Source organism: Gigantopelta aegis, chromosome 4 (genome assembly GCF_016097555.1).
Source record: "Gigantopelta aegis isolate Gae_Host chromosome 4, Gae_host_genome, whole genome shotgun sequence".
Taxonomy (NCBI): domain Eukaryota; kingdom Metazoa; phylum Mollusca; class Gastropoda; order Neomphalida; family Peltospiridae; genus Gigantopelta; species Gigantopelta aegis.
The window spans coordinates 5,918,383-5,936,297 of NC_054702.1; the positions used below are offsets into that span (position 1 = coordinate 5,918,383).

Here is a 17,915-nt window from a genome sequence, read left to right on the forward strand (position 1 = left end):
TCTTCTGTTTTTCTCCTTTTCTTTCTTTCTTTCTTTCTTTCTTTCTTTTCTCCTCAGATCAAAACTTACTAAGGCACAAGTAACAAAATAATTTGATATATTTTAAATCACTAAAAATATATGTGTATATCGGAAAATATGTTTATGTATGTACACGAGTGTGTTACAAATAGTGTAAGTCAATGATTCAAGGCTCCCCATCCTTGACATTGTCACATTGATCTGGGGCAAAAAAAGAAGAAAGAAAAAACTACTGTGAGGGGAGTAATTAATTGCTCCCTTAACTTGGGTTATGGGGAATTATTAGTGGCCTACTGGTCCAACCGGAAGGTACTATGGCTTTTATCTCCATCCTTCTGTGTATCCATCTGTCTGTCCATCCCACATATAGTTTTCTGGATGTTTTTTTCAGAATGTTTTGGGATATTGAGATGTAATTGTGTGTATAGCTTTATTATGTTCGGTTATAAATCAAATTCAAGGTTTGTGGAAATTTACCCATTTTTGACAGAGTTATGGCCCTTGAACTTGAAATTTGTTTTTCAGCTGGTTTCTCGCAATGCTTCAAGATATTGAGCTAAAATTTTGTGTATAGCTTTATCATGTACCATTACAGATCAAGTTTGGCTTTCATGGCAATTTACTCATTTATCACATAAGCCCTTGAATTTAGGAGATACGTAGATTTTGTTTGTTTGCAATTCCTTCACTCAGTTGACATTTTGTGTATATCTATATCATGTACAGTTACAGATCAGGTTTGACCTTCGTGGTAATTTACCTATTTTTCAGAGTTATGGCCCTTGAACTTGGTAGATATGAAAATTGGCCTGGTAGGGGACATGTATTGCTTTAGCAGTACTCTCAGAATGTTTGTTTCTTCTCTTCCTGATCTTGTTCTTTTATGAACAGCTCACAAAATATAACCACCTACTTTTTCAATTTTCGTGATTTTTTGCTCAAGTACATTTTCATGTCTGATTTATAAACTTTACTTTTCTTTACTCAACTGATGTTTTATGTGACTTATCTCTATGTTTACAGGCCCTGGAGAAGAATTGCCGCGTTGCAGGGGGATTCACCGGAATTCGAGACGTCTATCAGACACATCCTCCCCAGGACGATGTCCAACAGAGCTTTTTCCTTGCTGAGACATTAAAATATTTATACCTGATATTTTCTGACGATGACCTGCTGCCCTTTGATAAGTGGGTCTTCAACACGGAGGCCCATCCACTGCCCGTTATAGAGTCGAAAACGACTTAGTGGGACAATCGTCACCTCCATTGCTGTCTGTCCACATTGTTATTAAGCCAGTTGTGATAAGTGCAAGTGATTTGGGCACGAGTGTGAGAATGGGTCGACATTTTAATTGCTCAGTTGTTTAGGGTTTTTGCCTTTTCTCAGATATGACAGTTTTTGCACTGAATGTGTGTGTGTCTTCCTGGAACATATTTTTAACTCTTTTGTTTGTTTGTTTGTTTGTTTGTGGACATGCTGCTACTGATGATTGTACAGTGTATTAAGAAACAGCATGTCCACTAGGAGCCGAGTGGTCGTATCTTGAAGTAAATTTTGTCTTACTTTGTCACCCGAGTTATCCATTGTCCTAATGCAGGCCTCATTATTCTGGGGAGCCTTTAGTCATGACTGAAAGGTCAGTCTTATTATATATTAATTGTGTAAAAATACCCATCACACTTACTTGGCTGGTAATGTTTCTAGTCATATATTAACCTGCCATCTTTTAATGTGCATATCCTTACCCCAACACACACACGGGCTAGTCCTAAGATCCCAGTAGCATCTAGATTACACAGGGTTCGTACGCGCCTGGAAAACCCTTGAAAACCCTTAAAAATAAACTAATGTATTCCAGTGCTTGAATACCCTTGAAAATCATCTTGCGGTCTGGAAAACCCTTGAAAATTATAATTTGATGTCAAATAAAATATAAACGCCTAAAACGGAGGCTTTATTTACTTTATTTAACATGTAATAAAATTATTTTTTTCATTTCCGCGGCACAATCAAATGCCAATCGTCCGGCCAATCGATGTTTACCGGCTCAGTAGACGTGTGAATGTTTGTTGTTGTTTTTTATCTTGCGATGCGAGGATTACGCGGTCACGAGATCCAAGCGACAGCGTCGCCATATTGGAAAAGAAAGTTTGTCACTTTTTGCCGCTGGGTATTTAGCAAGTTCAGGGAGCGTGTCAAGTTAATGAATCTATTGTAAACCCACAAAGATGGTTGGCACTTGCGTGTTTAACGACCTGTGAAAACTCGGTAAGGTCCTGGAATTTTGATAAAGTTGACCTGGAAAGTGCTTGAAAAACCCTTGAATTTTGACTTCCTTTAAGTGTATGAACCCTGATTACAAGACAAAATGAAGAGATACATGTAGTCACATGACCAGAAGCAGTAGACACAACACAGGAATTGAGCAGTTTGATTGGTTGTTGGGATGTTCGGACCAGCCTATGGGTAGGGGTGGGGGGACAGGAATGCAATTTGTGAGAAGTTAAATTTAATATTCATAAAAGGAGAAAATTATCAAAATGCTGAAGTAGCAGTATGATTTGCCGTCCCAACCTACTTAGCGTTAAAGTGAACTCCCAACCTACTTAGTGTTAAAGTGAACTCCCAACATGCTTAACGTTAAAGTGAACTCTCAACGTGCTTTGTGTTAAAGTCAACTCCCAACTTAGTGGTGGAGTAGTTGGAGTATATCTTACTATTTATTGCTACGATTTATCATTGTTGGCATTTTGGAGATAGCATCATGCACTGCATTATTTTTAACACAATTTTGTTCATGTTCCATTTTTTTTAACTTTATGACTGCATAATACTGTATGTAACTTTTCTCTCATCAGTTCACAATTCCACAATTCCACAATTCTTTAATTACCAAATGACACTAAATTTATGAGTCTCTGTTCAAAACTAAAACCGATACAAATGACTGCAAGGCCATTGTGTGTAAAAAGCTGACGTTTGGTTTTTATGCATTAGCCCAAATATTGAAAAGCCAGCTTGGGAAACTATTTGGGTTCAGCACCTTTGAATACACTGAAGTTTGTAGAAAACACACCAGTCACATGCACCATGATGCACACCTACGTAATGGACTGCCACTAACATTAAGTATTGATGTAAAGGACTAGCACACTGAATGGTTTCTAATGAACAGTGTGACTTCTTTTAAATATGTTGTTAAAATTAGGGTGTGAGTGATGTTATTACAGTGTACATAAAGTTGTTTCATTATTTTGAAAATAGGTTTCACAACTGCCATGCATACTTACAATATTACACATGTATACACTGCAAATAAGTTTATGTTTAGTGTATCAGTTAGAGCTGAGCAGTATGCCATATATACCGTTCGATATCGGTATCATGTTGGTACAAATTTACAGTACCGAGCCAATCTCAAAATACCAAATTTTTGGTATTGAAAAATGTTTTACGCCATATAGTAAAGCACTAACAATATATCTGATGAACACAAAACAGCTGAAAAGAAAAGAGATGAGGACCTTTTGTATGGAATTTAATTTTATTTATTTACCGACACCGATACCGAACCTGAAATTTCAATACCACCCTGCTCTAGTATCAGTTAAGTCTAAACCCTGTGATCCTTGTTGCAATATTTCTATTACGCATATCACATGTTCTGTGTTAGGATTTTTCACTGGTGTTTTTTGGTAACTGAAGCAAAACTTGCACTTGCTATAATCTTGGTACGGTTAAGAATAAAATATTTGCAGATTTCTCATTTCGGTTTCCTCCTCCATATTTGTGTAATTTCCCTACAAAACAAAGATGTACTCTTTAATTTTTATTAACTGTTTTAACAGTAATTCAGGTGGTGAGATCTTGTCAGTTTTTCATAGCTTCAAATATTTTAATATATGTGGAATAGTTGATCGGTTATGATATTACATTTGCATACAGTGCTACATTATATACTCATTTTAACTTGAATGTTCATGTTGTATATTGACAAATAGGTTTGTTTAGTAGGGTTTTTGTTGTTGTTGGTTTTTCCCCAACAGTTACATGTGTATGCCTAACAAGCAAACATTACTTAAAATGCGACGTCAGTACAAAACATTATTCAATTCTATTCTGATGGGTGTCTTTTGATTAGCTGTAAGGGTGGGTATCCATTTACTGGTGATACATAAAGAATACCTGGTTACTGTCTTAAGATATCGGCTTTATCCTGCAACGGTTAGGATAGTGAATGCTGCAAGGCACTGCCGGGCATCGGTCACCATTCCACCTGAGTAGGATAAAAACAATATTTAATATATAAATATATATATATAAACCATCACTGCTGCAACTGGATCAAGAAAAACGCTTCCTATACCAATGCATGTATATACTGTAGTGTTTGCAGGATAACTAATATTTTTTTAAGATTTCAACTGATCTAAATGTGCAACATAAAACGTTATGTGGGGACCAACAAAATTATTTTACAATGGGACTTTGATACCTTGAAAATAAATTTAATAAGTGAGGTATATGTGGAGGCAATTATTTAATAATCAGTGTAATTTTTCTGAATATTTATTGTATGTGTAAATAGGTCTGCATTGTATAATAGAGCTTGTCAACTTATTTATTTAGCTAGACATTTTCATCCTCTCATCTACAAAGTGAGATACATGTGTTTTTCAGTAGTGGACACAGCATCAGTTTTTGTGTTTGGTTCCATGTTAAGTTTTTGCATACGGCACCATTTCTCACAAATCATGCAGGCTTCATTTAAAAAACCCACAGATTCTGTTTGGATTTCCACACATTTTATTTGGTGCAAATCCACAAGATTCAATTATTTTCATAGACTGTTTACAATGTAACATATGTGTCCATTTCAGAATTTGAATAAATAATATAATCATTGTCTGGACATTAGGGATCACATTTACAAAGCCTGTTTATGACTTACACGCGTGTAACTACATACATTTACAATACTTAAACACCTACGTGTAAGAAAAACAGGCTTCATAGATTCGGCCCTGAATGTTATGAAGTCACTAACTGCCTGGGTTTTTTATAAAATTGAATTATCATGACTTCATTTATGGGGATGTTATGGAAATCAGATTTCCTTTGAATAACTAGCCCTGCTGGAGATGTCTATCAGTGTGCATGTTTAATTTAAGCTTTCAGTATGTAGTGAGCTGAACATTGTGGGCGTGAATACGAGTGAAGTCAAATCAGCTGTTGTCTAATTCTCATTGTCTCACCTTCAGTACTTTACAATAACAGTGATGACAGGCGTCAACTTTTGTATTATAGTTTCAAATTAAAGTTTTGTATTAAAGTTTTGTATTCAAGTTTCATATTCAAGTTTCATATTAAAGTTTTATATTGAGATCCGTTTCTCACAATCTGTAAGTCCTAGGTCAATTAAACTTGATTTATAATTGTGTCATCACAGTATACTAAAAACATTCATGGTGGGCGAGATATTTAATTCCGCGGAATTCTTGTTATATTATGATCTGCTTGATTAGGCTCTAATCATTTGTGGAAACCCTGTTGAGAAGTGCTGTGTTAAAGTGCATTGTAAATAATCTGGTAACATTCTCAGTGTGTTTACTGCTACACGGTTAGATTTTAAAAACATTTTACTTTCTGTGTCGTGCGTGTAACTTGAGAATAATCAAATTGTCTGACACAGGATTGTTTTAGGTTTAATAGATGTACATTTAAATGTTTGAAACTTTTATGCAGTTGTATTTGTTCAGTGTGTATATGAATTCCTGTAAATACTGTGTACATATTTGTTAATTAGTTTGGTGATTTGATACATATTTATCTAAGTGTAACTTTATTATTTCTGTAGTTTTTTCACCTCATGAATGCATATACTGATTGCATATTATTTATTATTAATATTGTGACCTGTCGGTCTCCTTTTCTTACTGTGTCTCTTTAATGATGGAGCAAGTCATTAGAGCAGTATTATGTAACATTTCATCACAACTTGTCTATATGTCACATCTCTGAACTGTTACGTGTAACGTGGGGCATGTTTGGAACATGCATGTCAACATTGTCGAGAATGGGGCTCTAAGAATACAAAAGGATTAATTGCAGATTTTATGATAACTGCCAAAAAACAGTAATAAACCTCAACTACTTTGAACGTTTCTACTGTGACATTTTTATACCTGAAAAAAATATACTTAGAGTTATTTGTTTTAATTTGTTAGTTACATTTCGGCATCACTCACTTCTGGTTGCATGTTCATGCATTCTGGGGTTGTTGTTGTTGTTTTCTTTTAATAAATACAATACATCCAGGACTAGCTCTGTGGGTGAACAGAAAATTTTTCCCAATTATCTAATATACTTCTTAAAATTTGCGATTGGTGATTTGACGAGTGCCAGAGCTAGCCCTGATATGTATTATTTCAAATTCATGTGAATTAGCTCTTCTCTTTTGTTATGTATGTAGTTTTAAATGTGACACAAAATGAACGTACAATAGGTGCTGGAAGGTGTCAACAGCTGCAGTGGAGTAAACTAATTCACTTTTTAGATGGGACTAAAAAATGTTTAGGAATTTAGGAGGCGGGGCAGTGCAGTGCACGTTTCTTACAATATCAGACGAAATTATTCATCTGCAAAGCAGTTTCAATTTTGAGGTGAGCTATACCAATTTTGAATACTCTAATTCCCTGAAACTGAAACTATTTTATTGTCCCTTCAAGGCCGAATTATCGAAATTTCAATGTATGTTTTACGTTTAGTTGCACTTAGGCTTACGATCATTTGTGAAATTGGCTCGAGAACAAAAACAATGCAGCTTGTTAAAACGTCTGCACTAAAATGTAGCCTTTGACATGTTTTCCTCTTTCTAGGCACAGCCTAGTTTTTTGATTTTCAAACTAATTAATTGATAAAATGACTTTTTTAAATGCATTATTTGAATACACAATCATTATAATGCACATTGGCGTACAGGGTCATATTTTTGTATGGGGGGGGGGGGGGCGCAGGCTGATTTTTGCCTGAATTAAACGAATATCTACAAATCTGGATAACAACATTTATTCACATTAACATTGCTGCCAAACAGCTATATAGGGTTGCAAATGAATCGTCACACATTTTCACATCGATTACATCTAATATTGTGGGTAGAATGATGGAAATACATGGTTTAAAGTATTCAGGCCAGCACATTTTGCCCATATTTTAAAAATCTTTTTGGCCTGAATTTGGAATTTTCTCTTGGACTAAACACACACACAAGCACACTGCCACATTTTACTGCTCATTTTCATGTGTGTACAACGAAATCAAGGTTTATATGTTCAAATTGTACCATACATCATCACTGAATGAATTGTAGTTACTAACTTAATGTTGCTGTATCTATTGTAATTACTGACTTAATGTCGCTGAATCTATTGTAATTACTGACTTAATGTTGCTGAATCTATTGTAATTACTGACTTAATGTCGCTGAATCTATTGTAATTACTGACTTAATGTCGCTGAATGTATTGTAATTACTAACTTAATGTCGCTGAATCTATTGTAATTACTGACTTAATGTTGCTGAATCTGTTGTAATTACTGACTTAATGTCACTGAATGCATTGTAATTAATAACTTAATGTCGCTGAATCTATTGTAATTACTGACTTAATGTTGTTGAATCTATTGTAATTACTGACTTAATGTCGCTGAATTTATTGTTAGTGTAATCTAGTTACTATTTTGTTTAAAGAATAATAATAATAAATAATAATAATAAATAAAAATAGTAATAAAAATAATAAATAATAATGATGTTCCCTCAAACTCTGTCCTTTTGAATTTGATGAGATTGTTAAAAGGGAGATAACTGTAATGAGTAAAATCCAGTCAGTCGGCGAAGTTAAAGTGAATCCATGTTATCGAAGAACAAATTAAAAAAGTTTGTCATCATGCTGTTGCTTTGTTTTTCTTTCCTTCTGATAATCAAGTCATAATTTTGATGAATTAAGCTTCATTAATGTCATATTAATATTAATTTAAACATTAATTAACTAATTAATTGAATTTTCTACCTTTGAGTTCAGAGTTGGGGGCACATTTTGGTAAAAGAGAAGATAGTTGTAAGTAATTTGGTAAAATACAAACTTTTTAAATATAGTCTTGAAAACAGAAAGTTATTTTTTTTTTAAATTATAAAGTTTTATTTGTAAACAGAGAAAACTCATTGTTATTTTGTTGTCTTAATAAATTATGAATAACACCCACAGCTGAAATGATAGGATGATTATTGTGGTACATTGTCCTGTCTTATAGCTTTATGTATTTCTATTAGATAAGTTTGCAACTGCCAATGTAGGTTTATTAGAAGGTAACAGATCCTATATAAATCAATATTTACTGGTGAAGCAAATGGTATTGTCAAGACTGGCAAAAAAAGTACAGTACAGGGGAATATCTCTTGCAGCAATATTTCGAAGGGCTTGATCGTTTTAGTACATTGATTCAAAAGCGGAGGAATTAAGTATTGTAGTTGATATTTTTAAGATGATATTAACATTATTAATAGCAGTGATAAGAAAATAAATTTAAAAGGAGTAAAATAATTGTATTATTTTCTAACTCTTATAATGTCTTTGAACCATAGATGTGCAAGTTTGTTGAACTTCACTAGTTTTATTTCCAAAGTTGTGTTATTCAAATTTACAAACTATAGTTATGGTGAGGCAGATTACAGTACTGTCACCTAGACAAGCCAAAGTATTTTCTATACAATGTATTCTCTAGACAAGCCAAATCATAGCTACTAGTTGAAAGTATAGATTATCGAAAGAAGTGTAGGTAGTTCAGAGTATGTATGTGGTAATTTCCGTTGCTGATATATTAGTTAAAGATAGTATTATGTGTAATAATAATATCACAAATGTGAGACTACATTCATCTTGTCGGATGCCATGTTATCAAAGAACTAATTAAAAACAGAATCTCATCCATAACGTTTGTTTATTTCCTTCAGTTCTGCCAGTCATACAAGGATCACAAACTTGTGCAAGTTATTATGGAGTCTCATCCGGGATAGATGATCGGATTCTAAGGTGCAGCAACTAATTGTGATTGTGATATTTTAACATGGGAGACTTGATAGTCCAGAAAGATGGAGCTACCAGAGAGTGATGATCAATTCGAAGCGGGGACCCTGATATCTTTTACATATTTTAACTTGATAGTCCAGAAAGATGGAGCTACCAGAGAGAGATGATCAATTCGAAGCGGGGACCCTGATATCTTTTACATATTTTAACTTGATAGTCCAGAAAGATGGAGCTACCAGAGAGAGATGATCAGTTCGAAGCGGGGACCCTGATATCTTAACATATTTTAACTTGATAGTCCAGAAAGATGGAGCTACCAGAGAGTGATGATCAATTCGAAGCGGGGACCCTGATATCTTTTACATATTTTAACTTGATAGTCCAGAAAGATGGAGCTACCAGAGAGTGATGATCAGTTCGAAGCGGGGACCCTGATATCTTAACATATTTTAACTTGATAGTCCAGAAAGATGGAGCTACCAGAGAGTGATGATCAATTCGAAGCGGGGACCCTGATATCTTAACATATTTTAACTTGATAGTCCAGAAAGATGGAGCTACCAGAGAGAGATGATCAATTCGAAGCGGGGACCCTGATATCTTAACATATTTTAACTTGATAGTCCAGAAAGATGGAGCTACCAGAGAGTGATGATCAATTCGAAGCGGGGACCCTGATATCTTTTACATATTTTAACTTGATAGTCCAGAAAGATGGAGCTACCAGAGAGTGATGATCAGTTCGAAGCGGGGACCCTGATATCTTAACATATTTTAACTTGATAGTCCAGAAAGATGGAGCTACCAGAGAGTGATGATCAATTCGAAGCGGGGACCCTGATATCTTAACATATTTTAACTTGATAGTCCAGAAAGATGGAGCTACCAGAGAGAGATGATCAATTCGAAGCGGGGACCCTGATATCTTAACATATTTTAACTTGATAGTCCAGAAAGATGGAGCTACCAGAGAGTGATGATCAATTCGAAGCGGGGACCCTGATATCTTTTACATATTTTAACTTGATAGTCCAGAAAGATGGAGCTACCAGAGAGTGATGATCAGTTCGAAGCGGGGACCCTGATATCTTAACATATTTTAACTTGATAGTCCAGAAAGATGGAGCTACCAGAGAGTGATGATCAATTCGAAGCGGGGACCCTGATATCTTAACATATTTTAACTTGATAGTCCAGAAAGATGGAGCTACCAGAGAGAGATGATCAATTCGAAGCGGGGACCCTGATATCTTAACATATTTTAACTTGATAGTCCAGAAAGATGGAGCTACCAGAGAGAGATGATCAATTCGAAGCGGGGACCCTGATATCTTAACATATTTTAACTTGATAGTCCAGAAAGATGGAGCTACCAGAGAGAGATGATCAATTCGAAGCGGGGACCCTGATATCTTAACATATTTTAACTTGATAGTCCAGAAAGATGGAGCTACCAGAGAGAGATGATCAATTCGAAGCGGGGACCCTGATATCTTTTACATATTTTAACTTGATAGTCCAGAAAGATGGAGCTACCAGAGAGTGATGATCAATTCGAAGCGGGGACCCTGATATCTTAACATATTTTAACTTGATAGTCCAGAAAGATGGAGCTACCAGAGAGTGATGATCAGTTCGAAGCGGGGACCCTGATATCTTAACATATTTTAACTTGATAGTCCAGAAAGATGGAGCTACCAGAGAGTGATGATCAATTCGAAGCGGGGACCCTGATATCTTAACATATTTTAACTTGATAGTCCAGAAAGATGGAGCTACCAGAGAGAGATGATCAATTCGAAGCGGGGACCCTGATATCTTAACATATTTTAACTTGATAGTCCAGAAAGATGGAGCTACCAGAGAGAGATGATCAATTCGAAGCGGGGACCCTGATATCTTAACATATTTTAACTTGATAGTCCAGAAAGATGGAGCTACCAGAGAGAGATGATCAATTCGAAGCGGGGACCCTGATATCTTTTACATATTTTAACTTGATAGTCCAGAAAGATGGAGCTACCAGAGAGAGATGATCAGTTCGAAGCGGGGACCCTGATATCTTAACATATTTTAACTTGATAGTCCAGAAAGATGGAGCTACCAGAGAGTGATGATCAGTTCGAAGTGAGGACCCTGATATCTTTTACATATTTTAACTTGATAGTCCAGAAAGATGGAGCTACCAGAGAGTGATGATCAGTTCGAAGCGGGGACCCTGATATCTTAACATATTTTAACTTGATAGTCCAGAAAGATGGAGCTACCAGAGAGTGATGATCAGTTCGAAGCGGGGACCCTGATATCTTAACATATTTTAACTTGATAGTCCAGAAAGATGGAGCTACCAGAGAGTGATGATCAGTTCGAAGTGAGGACCCTGATATCTTTTACATATTTTAACTTGATAGTCCAGAAAGATGGAGCTACCAGAGAGTGATGATCAGTTCGAAGCGGGGACCCTGATATCTTAACATATTTTAACTTGATAGTCCAGAAAGATGGAGCTACCAGAGAGTGATGCTCAGTTCGAAGCGGGGACCCTGATATCTTAACATATTTTAACTTGATAGTCCAGAAAGATGGAGCTACCAGAGAGTGATGATCAGTTCGAAGCGGGGACCCTGATATCTTTTACATATTTTAACTTGATAGTCCAGAAAGATGGAGCTACCAGAGAGTGATGATCAATTCGAAGCGGGGACCCTGATATCTTTTACATATTTTAACTTGATAGTCCAGAAAGATGGAGCTACCAGAGAGAGATGATCAGTTCGAAGCGGGGACCCTGATATCTTAACATATTTTAACTTGATAGTCCAGAAAGATGGAGCTACCAGAGAGTGATGATCAGTTCGAAGTGAGGACCCTGATATCTTTTACATATTTTAACTTGATAGTCCAGAAAGATCGAGCGACCAGAGAGTGATGATCAGTTCGAAGCGGGGACCCAGATATCTTAACATATTTTAACTTGATAGTCCAGAAAGATCGAGCGACCAGAGAGTGATGATCAATTCGAAGTGGTAAATATTAAATAGTACATGATAACAACTGTCGCTAATAACATAAAATTAAATACAAAATAATGCTGGAGTTGTACATTATCACAGAATGTGCTTTAATTTTTTAAAATCATATAATACTGGTGTTAATGGCCTGGTGTTTGTGTCATCAGCCAGTAATGTGGGGGTTTTTGTTTGTGTGTTTGTTTTTTCACACATGTGGCTATGATTAATAGTTAGTGCATGGTGGAGATGTGTAAAACAACTACAACAACTCCCTCACAAACGACTTGACATCTGTCTTGAGACCGGGGAGGATGTCTCAGATAGCTGAGTTAGTAAATCAAACCTGAATGTCAGGAATTGATTATTACCTTAATTGTGTCTGTGTGTAAACTCCATTCATCTCTGTTAACCGTTTTAAGATTTTAATGCGTATTTTAGACCTACATATCTGTGTTGGAGAAAATACTACAACTTGAAGATTTAAATCTTGTGTTATGCATTCATCATATCCAAACTGACTGAACTACATGATTTGATTTGTGTCCATTTTAAATTATGTTACCATGGTGATGTTTATCAACAAGGAGGGTGGAGTTGCAGTTTGTATCTTTAATTTTGGTCTACTTATTGTGTCTTTCATGTCAACACAATGGTTGGTTAATGGGAGTAAAGTCTTTAATAATATTACAATGTATTTTGATGAACAGTAGGTTATTAACAAGTTTTACATAACAATGCCACACACACACCAACACACACCAATTAATATAATCATGAGCGAAATAATCACATACGTACAAACATAATTACTGTTAATTTTTTAATGTGAGTTCTATTTATTTATTTAGTGTACAAGAGAAGGTTACGGGTTTTATATGTCAGATGATCAAACTTCGTATGTTGTGGGTATGCTGGTACGAGTGAGGTTTTGTAACTCTTTGTATAGATACTTGCTGTGTATAGTGTTAGGGTTTAGTATGCTTGGGACCCAGTTTCTAAAAAGGTTTCCAAGAATGCATTGTCCTAAGTTGCTGCCTCTATTCTTTTAATAAATGTTTTGTTTATATGAGTAAACCCTGATTTGACTCTTGATAGACCATACTACAAGTCAAATGAGGTGACACAATATATACATATATGCTACACAGAGTAATTATATACATATAGTTTGTATGGAAATGTGCATTTTGTTTTCTTATGTTGACATGTGGTAAAAAAAAAAAAGAAGATTAAATGCTGTATGTTTGTGATAGTGACATAATTTTATTGGACTATAATAAAATGATGGAAAATCAAATGTGAATGTTGTTTGTTGCTATTGTGTAATCTGTACTTCTGTGTCAAATTTTTAAGCCTGTCTGTAACTCAACAAATGAAAAATGCATAATTATATGTTTTATTTGATGTGCCAGTATAAATATTTTTATTATTTACCTTAGTTATAAAAATGTGACCTAGTGAACTGATCAAAATAACTTCACTTTGATCAGTCTGACTTTGTCCTGTCATTGGCAAAAATCAATGTCACATTTTACACATACCCCAACCCCATCCGAAACGAAAAACTCCCAACAAAACGAAACAAAGTTTGCATCCTTTTGAAAACTTCTCCCAGTGCTAATGAGACATGGAGAAGAAAGTATAGTTCAGTTAAAAGTTTGTTTTTGTTTAACACTAGAGGACATTGATGTTTTATTTACCGGATATTGGATGTCTGATAAGCGGTCATCAGAGGAAACCTGCATTTTTCCATTGGCAGCAAGGGATCTTTTATATGCACTTTCCCCACACACAGGACAGCATATGTACCATGGCTTTTGGTATACCAGTCCTGGGCCACTGGTTGGGACAAGAAAAAACACCAGGCAAGCACTCTACTGACAGAACTAGATCCCACACCCACACTACAGTTCTCCAACAATGTCCTTTTCCAACAGGATCGATCCCCATCAGTGGACCCATTGGGCTATTTCTCGTTCCAACCAGTACTCCACAACTGGTGTAACAAAGGCTGTGGTATGTACTATCTTGTCTGTGGGATGGTGCATATAAAAGATTTCTTCTCTCAATATCTGTGGTCCTTAACCATATGTCTGACGCCATATAACCATAAATAAAATGTGTTGAGTGTTTCATTAAATAAAACATTTCCTTCCTTTTCCAACAAAGTGGCATGGACACCAAAATAGAAAATAGGTGTTTCAAACTAGAAAGAACAAATGTAATATAGAGGTATGTGGTGTCACTTAGTAAGTTTATCATTATTAGTCTCATTAAAAATGTTCTACATCAGAAGTTGAATCTAGAAAATGTATATATAAATATATAAACTATATATATATATATTAGGAAGTTTGTACTGAGCAGCTATGAACATTACACTGAAACATGAAAATATATTTAATGTGTAATCTTAGTCATTAAAAAGCCTGTGCTAGTCAGAAACGTCTTAAAATTACAGAAAATTTTAGACAGTTCCACAATGTTGACCTTGGTCAATGTATTCATGTTGGGATCAATCCCTGTCGGTCAGCCCATTGGGCTATTTCTCATTCCAGCCTGTGCACCATGACCAGTATATCAAAGGCTATAGTACGTGTTATCCTGTCTGTGGGATGGTGTATATAAAAGATGTGCCACTAATAGAAAAATGTAGCAGGTTTCCTCTAAGACTGTCAAAATTACCAATGTGCTCTAGTGGTGTCGTTAAACAAGATAAAATTTTTTTATCGTCTTGTTGGCCAACAGCAAAATAAAAACATGAATGTAGTGAGTATTTTAATGTTAAACGGGCAGATTCAATTTTTTTTAAAGGAAGATCACACAGTTATGAAATAACCAAAGGCTAATGAACCTAGCTCCCAACAGGAGCAAGTTCTGTAAAAGGGATGTGTTTTAGACCTCTATGACCTCTACCCCACTGGATACGCTAGTGATACACTGAATTTATATATGTCCATTCCTCAATTAAAATAACTCCATTTTATATGATCCCCCATAAAAAAACAAAAAAAACAACAACAAAACGGAGGAAAGTACAACTACAACAAAAATGCTATGGCTGTCTGTTGGGTGAGGAAATATTTCTTATGAGAAATGATCATATCGCTGCATAATATGAGACCGCGATGGAAGTGTTGTTGTTTTGCATTTGCAGTTTGTATAAATACAGACCAGCAGTCTTTGATAAGCATACCAAATGATAAATGCACAAATTTAGAAATATCAGTGAACATAATAGAGTAGAACGTGTTGAAACTGGACGTTTAAACTTTATTTAAAAATTTAAAGACGCAGACCCTAGTTGAAAATGGACACCACTAAGTTTAGTTAATCTACAAACCTGCAACACACATTTGGATAAGAATATAACCGTGAAAACCTAAAGTTTGTACTGTTTAAATTGGGAAATACCGTCTAAACGTGTTATGTATCGTCAGCGTCCCTAACTGCGTTATGCTTCCAATTCCGTTCACTTTGTTTTCTTGTGCACGGTTCGCGCAATCAATATCCGATTTGTTGTCATCAGCATGTCTTTCATTTATGAGGGTTTTCTTCACAGTTCACGAACATTTTCATAAATAATAAAGTTCAGAAAATTAAGTATCTAAATACAAAACTTTACAAACCCCTAAAACCATTAATTTTACTAAGTCGTTTTTGTTTATTCCTTAAAATTACTGATATTGTGTCCACATGTTTCGTAGAAATTGACTTAAAATGGAGAAAGATGAATAACATTCGGTGCGTGTCACATGTCTTCACACGTGCCATATCAACAAGGCCAAAGCATTTAATTTTTACGATTTTTAAGACCCCTGTTGTTAGAATTTGTTTTCAATTATTATATTCGATCTGCAAAAGGTATGCTACATTTTTTGTGCCTCTATTGTAGTGAATAGTATTCATAATCCATTCATAACAACCGGCGTCGTGGCAGGCCATCAGTCTACAGGCTGGTAGGTACTGGGTTCGGATCCCAGTCGAAGTATGGGATTTTTAATCCAGAGACCGACTCCAAACCCTGAGTGAGTGGTCCGCAAGGCTCAATGGGTAGGTGTAAACCACTTGCACTGACCAGTGATCCATAACTGGTTCAACACAGGCCATTGTTTGTGCTATCCTGCCTGTGGGAAGTGCAAATAAAAGATCCCTTGCTGCTAATCGAAAGAGTAGCCCATGTAGTGGCGACAGCGGGTTTCCTCTCAAAATCTGTGTGGTCCTTAACCATATGTCTGACGCCATATAACCGTAAATAAAATGTGTTGAGTGCGTCGTTAAATAAAACATTTCTTTCTTTCTTTCTTTCCATTCATAACAATTGTAAATAATTTTGAGTGTATAAATTGTGTTAATTAAGAATCAATTCATTAATTTTTTTAATATTTTACAAACTATTCACTGGTATAAACATAATGCCTATCAGTATTGCCATCAAGTGTTAAACGCGGTCCGGACCAGAACGCTTGACAAATTGAATTTTTCCTTTAAAAAAAATATTAATCTAAGTATTCGTCAACTGTGCATACCGTATATTGCCGTGTATTAGCCGACTCCTTGTATAACTTTAAGCCGACCTCTTAGTTTGACCCTAAATATCAAGTACAAAATCATCGGCCTCGTGTATAAGCCGAAGTCATCTTTTGTCCAGTTGTATATTGTATTGGTTTCAATAATACTGTCAACAAATAGACTTGTGCTTTTCTTTTTCGCTGTATTTTTTTCCCCCATTAATTATTACAGACACGGTAATCGATATCGCAATGCTAACATCTTCCATGCCGTGCAAAAATAATTTAGCACCATTGAAATGACAATAAAACAAGTAATTTTTATTATTATTCATCAAACTATTAATGCATTCAAGAACAAAAAACTACATAATATTGCATGACGGGGTGTATTATTTATATTGTGCACAAATTATTGTTACATAAGCTGTGAAAGGCTCTAAAGGTCTGATCAAAATTTGTAAGTCGGGGTCGGGAGTGTTTTCGATCGGAATTTTATGAACTAATTTGTTGCATCCGTGTATACGCCGACTCTTTTCTTTTGGAAAGTATTTCTAGACTTCAAAAGTCGGCTAATACACGGCAATATACGGTAGTTAAGAAACATATTTTTTCATTTAGTGGCTTTAAAGGAAACATGTCACAAGACCATATTATAGCTCATTTTAAAAGCAAAATGATATAAAAATAATATACAAATAAGTTTATAACAATAAAATACGCGTAGTTAACTTAAAATGAAGAAATTACGCCAATCAGTATCAAAGTACGATTTATGCATATTTAGTCATGAGCGTTCGGAAAAAAAGGGAAGTGACGTCAGAGCCGCTGTACTCTTCCATTGTTGTTAACTGTTTATATACGGGCGTGCGCTACAACAGCTTGTTCTGAATGTGCACGTAAAACCCTATGACCTGACCTGACCTGACCTGACCTGACCTTACGATCTTTTCAGTCCAGCAGTGCCGTACTGCGCGGCCTTTGGGTGTAAAAATAAACAGTTTAAACGATCGGGATTGTGTTTTTACGGTTTTCCAAAGGATTGTATCCGAAGAAAGACGCGTGTATTTTATCGCAAAACAAAAGATTGGACACCAACACCGCATAGTACTTTGGTGTCAGCCTATTTTAGTATTTATAGCCCGGAGCCCGAACGTTACCCAGAGACAAAAACAGTACTCGGTTGCGAGTCACAAAGATACACCTCAGCATGATGTATTTATATATGTTAAAACAAAAATGTTGATTTTTTTTTATTTTTTTTTTTTAAAGAAGAGATT

At 35.4% G+C, this 17,915-nt stretch overlaps 2 protein-coding genes across 6 annotated transcripts in view; both read left to right on the forward strand.

Moving 5' to 3' along the window:
• Positions 1 to 13,421, forward strand: part of LOC121372559 (mannosyl-oligosaccharide 1,2-alpha-mannosidase IA-like) — a 30,041-nt gene extending 16,620 nt beyond the window's left edge. The window contains exon 11 of the mRNA XM_041498952.1: positions 1,045 to 13,421. Within this exon, the coding sequence (XP_041354886.1) occupies positions 1,045 to 1,266 (222 nt within the window). The 3' untranslated portion in view covers positions 1,267 to 13,421. The remainder of the gene's footprint in view (positions 1 to 1,044) is intronic.
• A 1,736-nt stretch (positions 13,422 to 15,157) lies between these two features.
• The window catches only part of LOC121372560 (protein Son-like), a 40,245-nt gene continuing 37,487 nt past the window's right edge, over positions 15,158 to 17,915 (forward strand). For all 5 annotated transcript variants that reach the window (XR_005957952.1, XM_041498953.1, XM_041498956.1 and 2 more), the window contains exon 1: positions 15,158 to 15,196. The gene's annotated coding sequence lies outside the window, so the exon portion shown is untranslated. The remainder of the gene's footprint in view (positions 15,197 to 17,915) is intronic.